An 11,539-nucleotide genomic window follows, 5' to 3' on the forward strand; every position below is an offset into this window, starting at 1 on the left:
TTACATAAAACGTGATATATTAAATTTGACAAGAGGGAAAAATATAAAAATGCAGCAATTAAAGTAGGCCATGGGCAATAGAAATGTCTAAACATGACGTTGATAGAAAGTCCAAAATCGCAACGCGATTTTGCACTTGGAAAACATAGGACAATGAAAATGAGAAAGAAGAAAGAAAACTTTGCTCAAAGGAGAAGCAACTGTCAAGAACTCACTTGGCAAGCCAGAACTAAGCAAATAAGAGAAGGCTAGAAAGTGGAAGGAATATGTAGAGAGGAGAGGGGGAGCGGTTGTACAAACTAACATAAGCACAATGTTAGATTCCTGTGAGATGTCTGAACACGCAAGGCAATACTGATCCTACCACTTAGCTAAGTAGACACACTGAAGAACAACGAAACTGCGTTTATAGCATTTGCATGTTTAGAGAAAGGTTTTGACAATCTTAATTAAAACATTCTTTGAAGCTCTGGAGATGTCATCGATAAAACACAGGGCCACAAGATTATCTACAACTTGTACAGAAACCAAACTGCATTTCTAAGACTTCAATGACTTGAAAGGGAAGCAGTAATTGAGAAGGCAGAAGTAGAGAGGATATAAAATGAAGACTGTCAATAGCAAGAAAAGCGTTCTGAAAAAGAAAATTTGTTCACATCGAATATAAATTCAAATGGTTGGGCACTATTTTACAAAGGTATTTGTGTGGAGTGCAGCCTTGTAAGTGAAACGTGGACGATGAACAGTTCTGTCAAGAAGACAATGGACGCTTTCAAAACGTGGTGATCAATAAGAATGCTGAAGATTAGATACGAGGATCGTGTAACTAAAGAAGAGGTACGGAATTAAATAGAGGAGGAAGAGGAAATTACGGCACAATTGTGACTACAAGAGGGATTATTCTGATAATAATCATCTGTTGAAATGCTATTCTACTATTTTATCTATTAATGTAAGCCGTGAATTTACTCTTCCATGCACTCCTCCACAAAACATTTAAACCAAAACTGAAATCAGCTGAACACCAAATCTTTCAACCACTGTCTGACAACTACTGCATTCACTTTCAACTTTCTATAACTATCACTGGCTAGCCACACACACATACACATATAAGGAGAACATAAATAAACAAACATTAGTTTTCAGCATATAATTCTTTAGGTTGGCAACATGTACATAAACAAATTAAACAGGAAGGGACATGATGTGAACACACTGTAGTTACGACTTCAAATCAGAGTTTTCGGTAAAATGTCTGCTGATAGACATCATCATCATTATTTAAGACTGATTATGCCTTTCAGCGTTGGGTCTGGAGCATAGTCCCCCTTATAAAATTCCTCCGTGATCCCCTATTCAGTGCTAACATTGGTGCCTCTTCTGATGTTAAGCCTATTACTTCAAAATCATTCTTAACCGAATCCACGTACATTCTTCTTAGTCTACCCCGACTCCTCCTACCCTCTACTGCTGAACCCATGAGTCTCTTGGGTAACCTTGCTTCTCCCATGCGTGTAACATGACCCCACCATCTAAGGCTGTTCGCCCTGACTGCTACATCTATAGAGTTCATTCCCAGTTTTTCTTTGATTTCCTCATTGTGGACACCCTCCTGCCATTGTTCCCATCTACTAGTACCTGCAATCACCCTAGCTACTTTCATATCCGTAACCTCAGCCTTGTTGATAAGGTAACCTGAATCCACCCAGCTTTCGCTCCCATACAACAAAGTTGGTCGAAAGATTGAACGGTGCACAGATAACTTAGCCTTGGTACTGACTTCCTTCTTGCAGAAGAGAGCAGATCGTAGCTGAGCGCTCACTGCATTAGCTTTGCTGCACCTCGCTTCCAGTTCTTTCACTATGTTGCCATCCTGTGAGAATATGCATCCTAAGTACTTGAAACCGTCCACCTGTTCTAACTTTGTTCCTCCTATTTGCCACTCAATCCGTTTATATCTCTTTCCCACTGACATTACTTTCGTTTTGGAGATGCTAATCTTCATAGCACAATCCTTACATTTCTGATCTAGCTCTGAAATATTACTTTGCAAACTTTCAATCGAATCTGCCATCACAACTAAGTCATCCGCATATGCGAGACTGCTTATTTTGTGTTCACATATCTTAATCTCGCCCAGCCAGTCTATTGTTTTCAACATATGATCCATAAATAATATGAACAACAGTGGAGACAGGTTGCAGCCTTGTCTTACCCGTGAAACTACTCTGAACCATGAACTCAATTTACCGTCAACTCCAACTGCTGCCTGACTATCTATGTAAAGGCCTTTAATTGCTTGCAAAAGTTTGCCTCCTATTCCATAACACGTAGAACAGACAATAACTTCCTCCTAGGAACCCGGTCATATGCCTTTTCTAGATCTATAAAGCATAGATACAATTCCCTGTTCCACTCGTAACACTTCTCCATTATTTGCCGTAAGCTAAAGATCTGGTCCTGACAAGGCCTAAACCCACACTGATGTCCTCAACTAATACTCGTACTTCCCTTTCAACTACATCTGAGAAGATTTTACCCACAACGTTGATTAAAGAGATATCTCTGTAGTTGTTACAATCTTTTCTGCTTCCATGTTTAGAGATTGGTGTGATTACTGCTTTCGTCCAGTCTGATGGAACCTGTCCTGACTCACAGGCCATTTCAATTATGCTGTGTAGCCATTTAAGACCTGACATTCCACTGTATTTGATGAGTTCCGACTTAATTTCATCCACCCCAGCCGCTTTATTGCACTGCAATCTATTGACCATTTTCTCCACTTCCTCAAATGTAATCGTATTTCTACTGGTAGTGACAGAAGAAAAAAGAGCGAACATGAAAATGTGCTTGTGTTCCATAATCTAAGTTTTAGTTCAACCTGCATCATGTGACCAGGTCAGGGGAAACGTATATGTCCGCCAAAAACTCGATTCACTGTAAGTAAGCAGTTAAAAAAAGATGTGAACTGTTTTATAATCTGCAAGTATCACATATCAAAACAAAACTGACTCATTCTAGATTCCACCGAAGATGCCTTAAAGTAAAAGGCGAAACGCGTGTTGAACCAATATAGTACACTGGATCGAGAAAGAAACGTTTGTTACTTACCAAAGGAAATAATCAGTAGCTGTAGATAATTAGCAAATTACATGTTATGACATACTAGCAAATTAGTTTCGGTTTAACTTCTCATCCCACATGCTATTAAATGCCGTATAAAAAGAATCATCTATTGCTTCTGAAAAACTTTAGTTACTTTCATATCTCGGTAGAAAACAGATTTTGGATATTTATCATGCGACGAAATACATGACTTTTTACAAGTTATCGTTAGCAAAAAAACACGTTTCGATTTCTTGCACCGTTTACGAAATTCGGTGTTGGTACGGCTTACAACGAGCAGGACGAAGTATTAGTCGCGTCGCGAGCGAGCTGCGCGCGGTCACCGCACAGCCTGTCCGCCGACATATCGTTCAATATCTCGAGAACGGTGATAGCTATCGTTCTGCTCTCAGCCTTACAAACAATTTCGATATGTTGGCTAAATGTCATACGCAATAATGTATTACCTAAAATGAACTGTACACAAAGTCCACACAATGCGTTTTTACCTCTGCACACTCATTAAAATTTCGTGTAAAGGTTTACATAAATGGGATACTGCAAGTAACCACGACGAATAACGAAAAGAAATTCGGTCCTTTATCTAGAGAAGATATCAGGCTGTAACATGCACAAGAATCAAATTATTCTACCGAATAGTTTCCTCGGGATCGGATGATTAGTATTTCACAGCTGCCGCCGCGTCCGTGCCAGCGGTTCCACACCTCAGGCTCAGCGCGTTCTGTGATTGGCGGCGCGGACCTGGAGCGCGGCACGCGGCAGTAGCTGGACGCAGACCGCGCCGCGCCGCGACGCTGACGGCGTTCCCGCGGCAGCGCCAGTGGGAAGCGGCCGATCGTAACGGCGGGTGCCGGTGTTGCAGGTGCGCGAGGCCGGCGCGCTGCCGCGGCTGCGCCACCGGCGGCCCGGCTGCGCGCGCTGCGCGCCCGGCTGGGGCGCCGTGGCGGCGTGCGACCCGGCGCGCGGGCAGGGCACGGCGTGCGCGCGCTGCGCCGCCGGCGTCGCCTACTCGCCGCACCACTCTGCGCGCGCGCCCTGCTGGCTGTGCTCGCGCTGCGGGCCCGGCCTGTTCGAGGCGCGCGCCTGCTCCCCGCGCAGCGACACCGTCTGCGACTCGTGCCGCCGCCTGCTGGCGCCACACGCCGGCCCCGCCGCCGCGCCGCCGCCGCCAGACTTCTTCCGCAAGTGCCTTCTCGCCGCCGACGGCGACCCTGCCGCTGCCACGCAGCCCTCGGGGGCACTCCACGGCGCGCCTTCCGAGCTGCCGCGCTTTTAAACCGCGCCCTACCTCACCGCAGCGGCAGCCGGTCGTCGTGTGGGACCGTTCCGAGATGACTCTCGACGCGCCTTCTCCACAGCATCTCGTCCGTAGCAACGGACGTGTAAAGCGACCACATTTAGTTGTACTCCCCTGTACCGGACGAAAGGGTGAATGTTCGGCGGTCACTACCGGCCCGTCGCTTGAAGTGACCCCACACTGCTGAAAGTGTCGTCCCCAACTGAGATCGAACACTGGTCGCTCGATTCTCACGAAAAACGTGCCTAGGTCTGGACCTCGAGCAAAGGACCAATACATTCGTGTGTCGAGTGTACCTTCTTCGATTTCGCCTATTTTTGAAGTTCCAGGAACAAATCTGATGATCCGAGTCTTGACCAGTGACAACCCACGAATGACCTACTATTGAAAGGCTAGCCTCTCCGAGTTCTACAAACAGTATTATTTCTTTGTCTGTGGGACAGGAAAAATATTTTCACGCGCGCACTAGCAGAGGAAACGCTACTTTCCTTTGTTCTCAGTTTGAAAATCGAAGACGTGCGTTACTTGCACTTCCGTGTCTTAAAATCGAATGAAACACAGAATCTTTGATCGCGTTCGACATATCGGCTGGATGGATCCGCGCTAAACGACTTCACCTGAATCGTAACACGGCGACTCGTCGCCTGGGACAGTTCCAGGATGACACGCAACACGAGAACGTGTGGGACATAGCGTCCTTTCTGCTCCTTTAGAGGCGGCAGTGGGAAGGTTAAAGTCCCTCCCGCACTAGTTACAGTCTCGTAGCTCTGCATCTGATGAAACACTTAAAATATTCGGGCCACTTTAGTATTGGCTGAATGTACGAGAGAAGGTCCCGCGATACGGTCACCGGCCGAAATAAAACATAGCTCGCTCGAGCCGAATGAAAAACGCCCCTAGCTCGTAGGTCTGGAAGCAGCGACGTGGAAATGTTGTGTGTCAAAACTAACCTCGAATTTTGCGTACTGCGTTGCAGCACGAATATAACGGACGCGTACCTTCTTCAGTGACACTCAACGAACTCTCCAAACACGAATTACTAACCTGAATTTCAATGAACGTCACTCCGAGTTCTACACAATTAGCATTAACAGTTTGTGACAGCCGTCTGTGGGGTACAGGAAAACTTATTGCTACAAACGCGTTTCACGAAGGAAGATAACTCTATTTCCTTCCTCCGCTGTCTGTCAACCGAATACGTCCAGACTGTATTAGCTCCCAAACATCTGGCGAAAACGATCTTCTTTCAAAAATTGTTCCTAGTTTTGGCGCAACGTTAACAACTCTCCGTTCGTTTTACTGCCCAATTCTATCCGTCGCTTCGAGTCCCCACTTCTCCACTGAGAAATAATATTTATCGAAACTGCACGAAAAACAGTGGCGAACTGTGGCCGGAAGAATGATCACCGTGTCTATTACGCACGAGCACAGCACGGAAGGGAAGCAACGCCAGCTGCTAGCGACGCATCTCTTGTGTAGCTGAGGGTAGCGAAGTGGGGAACCACTGCGGTGCCGAATCCCAGTCTACAGTACCACTTGTATCCACCTTTTGTGTACTCTCTATGTGGAGAACGTATGGAGGGCGTTGCTTCGTCTCAGTCGGTGTGCGGACGTCTGTTCGCTCTATTTGGTTAATTACACTTCTCTCATTAGCACAGCGCACCTTCTGCTGAAACAAGTATGCTGTTAGACAAAGCAATCAGTCCGAATAACAAGAAACGGCAATAGCGCAAGTGACGCGACTGGTGCAGACTACCGACGACGTCTGGACAGAATGAGCTCACTGTTTTTGCATCCAGCGAGACGTTCCTGGAAGCAAACATCCTTTCAATACACGTGATCCTCGAGCTAATGATGCAGATGACTGCAGAATACTGTAGCACATATTGAGGGCTCCGAAAGAAGAAAACAGAGCTTATGCTGTCGAGTGTTCTGTTTAACCGGACTGAGAACAGCTAATGGAAGGACCTAATGATGTGTCTAAATAAATTCTTCTGCCTGACATCAAAGGCTTCCAGATATGCTGAACAGACGATAACAGTTTTCCACGTCACGACTGCAGACGTATTGATTGGCTCTTTTAGTGAAGCATTTGCAGTTTGAAATTTGTTCCAAAAGGATTGTATTGTTATGAGGGCAACATCGGAAGATAAAGTTTTGTTAGGCTGTCTTGTGAAAATAAATCACAACGTCAACCCAGCGTACATTATTCCACAGTCTGCGAAATCCCTGCTGGTTTTAAGCACTGTGTAGTTCGAGCAGATTTTCCAGCCCTTCTGTTGTGTGGCCCCTGCCTCTAAAACCTGTAATAACATACACGGTCCCCGTGTTCAAATAGGTATATGCCAAAAATTTACCACTGTGGCGATGTTATAAGTAGCGAACACTTCATATTACAGAAATAAGTAGACACAACATGGGTTTTTATGTGAGGCGTATTCTTGTTCGTGATACCTGCGGTTTTGTGTTCGTCAAATAACATTCAAACACTGAGAAAAGACTTGTCTGCAGAATTTCACGTTAAAGTGCGCTCATCGAGTGGTACAGTGAGTATATCTTGATCGCCTCCTGCCTCACTGGGTAACTCACAAAATTAGTTCAGACTCTTGAAGCGCTTGCCTCACAGATCCAGAGACGGCGTTATGCCTGGAGGAGAAAGACTCTTAAATAAGAGATAAACAGGGCTGCTCAGAGAACCATGTATACAGAGCACCAGATATTTCCATAAAGTGACAAAATGTACATAATGTGTAAATAAATAGATGTGCGAACGTTTCAATTATTGGTTTTATTTATTTTCTATGCCTAAAAGATCAGTCATCACAAGACGACGTGGAGTTGCACCGTTACTTCTTTTGTTGCACAACGTTCCACTTACAACACACTCTGTTATTAGAAACCGTTGGACAGAGTCTCGAGCTTCTTTGTGTTAACTTGCGGTCCAGTCGTCCTTCCTTTTCTGATGCGCTCTTTTCTTAACACGCAGCATTAAAAATAATTCAACATTAAAAATTATTTTCTGTTTTATGAGTCACACTATAACTTTTGATTTCCGTCGACTGTTTCTACTATAGTTTCTTTGTGTCTTAAGGTGTTGTCCAACTATCCTTCCCTTTTTCAGATGAGCCCTTACCTTACTTTAAAAGAGATCAACTTAACAATATTTTCTTAACAATATTTTTGTTCCTCTGTGTGAATCAACATAATTTACGTTTTCTATGGAATAGTTCTACTAACTTGTGTGCATAAATTTGGTTTTATTTGATATCATCTCATTTTTCACTACGTAGCGAAGTGGGTAACTTTCACAATTTCCGTCAGAGGGCATTTTTGTAGTGTTTCTGGACAAGAGGTGATTATGCATCGTTTTTAAAATTAGTACATTTCGAGCTTTATGCTCCGAGAGGATCAGCAACGAAAACCTGCTACTTTTTCTGCTAGGCGGGTACAAGTGATACGAAGGCAACACAATTAGGAAAGTGAATAAATTAATTTGCGCTCAAATGCGAGAGAGAGAAACAAAGAGAATTTGCCACTTCATAGAAACTATTAGCCTCAGCAAAATTCAGATGTATAACAAGCTAGTCCTGCAACCGCCCACTCACGACTCACCCTTGCGAGCGCCCTCTACTTCTACATCTATATACTCAGCAAGCTACTGCCAAGTTCATGACAAAGGTTGCTTGGTACAAACATTAAACACTTTCTGTGCGAATCAAGTTCTGCAAGAATGATTGTCTGCATGCCTCTTCTCCTCTCCAGCGTGCACTAGCACACACTTAGAACACAGCTCTGCATTCGTGCCAAATGTGATTCGTAGATCTGACATTGGGGAGAGTGAACATCCAACAACAACCAAGAAATTTACAAAAAGAAAGGAAAATGTAATCACCAAATAAACATAGTTTTGTAAATTACCAAGTATGGGACTGTCTATATATTGCGAATCGTGTAACTTAGATGGGACGTGGCTACCAGCCCAGTATTCTCCTAGTTGAAGGTGGAAAACTGTAAGAAACACGTGCAGGTTGGTCAGCACATCAGGCCTCATCGTTAACCTCATGAGGTAGATTCTACCTGGGCCAGTACGACTCTTCGAATCCCAGAAGCGACATGCTAATGTGCACCGCTATCTGGTCGAAACTTGAATTGTACATATACAACATATAATAATAACTATGATAATAATGTAATAATAATAATGATAATATTTATAGCAATGAATACGAGGAGTTTAAAAAGATCAGCTTTATTAACATTATGCAATTTCCTCATTACATTACCTTATGTGAGTAGCCACATGCAATAGAGACATATGAAAACAGTACAGAAAGAACAAATGTGGTCAGAAAAAAATAACGTCGTAAAATTAGCAGATGAGTTCTAAGAAATAAAACGAAAATAGAAAGGAATCAGAAAAACATCAAGATGAAAGCTATAAAGTATGAAGCTTTAATCTTCTCTTTTTCTTCAACACCTAGTGATTTTGGATAAACGCAGGTTAGAGAGAAATTTGTTCCGAAGTCAGATGTCTGAAATGCAGAAGGAGATGGAGAAAAATTTAGTGTCGTGCAAAGGTACAGCCAAGATACTGGACATATCCCATCCGGTTTTCTGGTATTACAGTAGTGAAAAATGATAGGTACTTGATATGTGAGAAGAAATATTGAGGACACCAGAGATTATGAAACTGATGCAACAAAGAGAGTGTTTGAAAATCATGGTGCGTATCCTGTCACACCTGACCTAAGGCCCGTCCACATTGAGTAAGATTCGCCATAGGTTTGCTAGATAGTGCACTATTTAACAATAATTCATTACTGACATATGTTATGAAAGTTGAGTAACATGAAATGCAAAGTTTGACTTGTGATGTTGTAGGGAAGCAGCCTACTCACGCTGTAGTAAATTCACATCAGTTTCCATTGTGTGCCAGCCAGTCTGCTGTAACTAGCTCTGACGTCATAAATGTTGCGCAATACCTTAAATTTCAAGCAAATGATCTGAAACTTTTCCAGCATGTAAGGAATAATACTAAATTAATGTGTATTAAATATCAGTTCGATAACTTCAGCCATTTTTGTAATTTGGACGTTTTTCTAAAAAAATAATTGGCGCAACAGAAAGGAGCTAGAGACTTCAAAATTTATATTTAGACTCATCTTTCATAATGATTTAATAAAAACAGTACTTTGGATTTCACAGGTTAAGACTTTAGTGGAAATTCATGATTTTCTGGTTTTCATCTCAAAACTGAAGGAAGCAAGATAGATTAAGTAGGCTAATGAATAAGACTAGGATGTTTAGATTTAAATAGGTTGGAGGTCCGCTATGACTATGAAGATGTGAAAAGTTTCTTTTGAATACCTATAAAATTATAGCGATAGCGGATCTCAAAAGGGCCAGTTCAGAGCTCTTGTGCTGCGTGCAGCGTAACTTAATTATTTCTCTCGCCCAAGATATTTAACTTAGCCACGTCATAATTTTATTATAAATACTTACCTGCGTGCTAAATGCACGATTAAATTAACAGCTTCATAAGCCATCAGCAAAAGAAGCTATAAATTATTATGTAACTTGAAGTGGTGCGTTACTAGCCCAGCGGCCAGTCGTGAGAGCCAAGTTAGAGCCGGCGTTCTCTTAGCCGTCCGCACCGAGGCTATATATATAAGAGCACTGCGCGAGTAAGGAAGGCCCCAGTTCTCTCCAGACGCTGAATAGCACGTCAGCTGTGTCGGGAGTCGCTTCGCTACGGTAGCGCTGCTACAAACTGCCTCGGGTGCCGTATTGAGTTACGATGTATACGCGTAACTGTGAAAACATTTCAAATGAAGGATTATTTTGGAATGATTTTCATTATCTAGCTTCAGTTTGCGTGTTGTTGTATTTTCACGTGCCGTCGCGGGACAGACATTCTACCAATCATTTTAGCGTGGCGTTTGATGAGATTTTCTCATCAAATTTTGGCGAGCATTCTTTTGACATTCAATTCGGACATTTATAGTTGCATCAGCGAATTAGACTCTGAACTGCTCTGTTTGTTAGGCTGTTGGGATAATTGTGATGTTATCAGTGAATTTCAGAATATACTCAACTATTTTGGAAAATTGTTTTTGATTAGAAATCCCGAACAATCTCCTACTTCTTCAGAGCTATAAGCTGCAGCTATAATAATATTCTCAGGTTAAGTGGGCACTAGGAACTCTCATTACAGGCTCCACGTTTCGTTAAATCACTTTCTGGGTGCCAAAAAGCAAAGAGAGAGCCAGTGTTGAGAACGGCGAAAGACAGCATTATACAACATTCCAAAAGCCGGGAAGTGCAGTGTTTTTCCCACTTTTAAATAACAAACTTTATTTCACAAGCAATTTGCTTATACTCACTCGCCGCCCCACATATGGTGCATCGGCCGGGAAATCAACTAAGTGAAAGTGATTTTTAACTATTCGGATTCGCGAGTGAAATGCGACACGCAACTGAGTATAGAACAGTGAATGTGTTACGAGTGCATGTGGGCGACGCAATTGGATTAACAACACATCTGCATTGACGGAGCTGGCACTGAGTCTAACGGTGCTGCCGGCATCGCGAGAAGACAGTTTTTGCCGTACCGCAGACGTCCGCTGGAGCAGCCGGCGCAGCGCCTGCAATTGCGGGCCACGCAAACCCACAACAGCCGTCGGAGTGCCGTCTGCAGTTCAACGTGCCACGTCGCATCAGGAATCCTGGTACGCCGCGCCGGCTACGGCAACGTCGTGCAGAAGGAACTAAGTTAAGTGGAAAACTGTTAAAAATTTTACTAACCTGCACTAAGAGACTGTCGGCGATGGAACCGCCAAAAGAAACTGAGGTTAAACTTATATCAGAACCTATGTCTGAGGAGGGAACTGTAAATCCAGACAACGGTTCAAGTGTAAATATGCATAAAAGTGGTAATGTTAAAGTAAAATATGAAGTATTATCTCCTGACAGTAGTGTGGGAAGGGGTAATGATTCAATAATAGAGACCCCTGTAGTAAAGCAGAAAGTAGAAATTGTAAATTTATTGGATGATTGTTTCTCTGATGAATTAAAAATGAAACAGTCATCAGAGATGGTAGAGTTTAAGAAGGA

General features: G+C 43.1%; 1 protein-coding gene across 1 annotated transcript in view; it reads left to right on the forward strand.

Moving 5' to 3' along the window:
* The window catches only part of LOC126095366 (uncharacterized), a 179,014-nt gene extending 171,416 nt beyond the window's left edge, over positions 1–7,598 (forward strand). The window contains exons 2-3 of the mRNA XM_049910172.1: positions 3,992–4,270; positions 7,548–7,598. Of these exons, the coding sequence (XP_049766129.1) occupies positions 3,992–4,270; positions 7,548–7,598 (330 nt within the window). The remainder of the gene's footprint in view (positions 1–3,991; positions 4,271–7,547) is intronic.
* Positions 7,599–11,539: the final 3,941 nt, after the last annotated feature.

The sequence above is a fragment of the Schistocerca cancellata genome, chromosome 8 (assembly GCF_023864275.1).
Source record: "Schistocerca cancellata isolate TAMUIC-IGC-003103 chromosome 8, iqSchCanc2.1, whole genome shotgun sequence".
Lineage (NCBI taxonomy): Eukaryota > Metazoa > Arthropoda > Insecta > Orthoptera > Acrididae > Schistocerca > Schistocerca cancellata.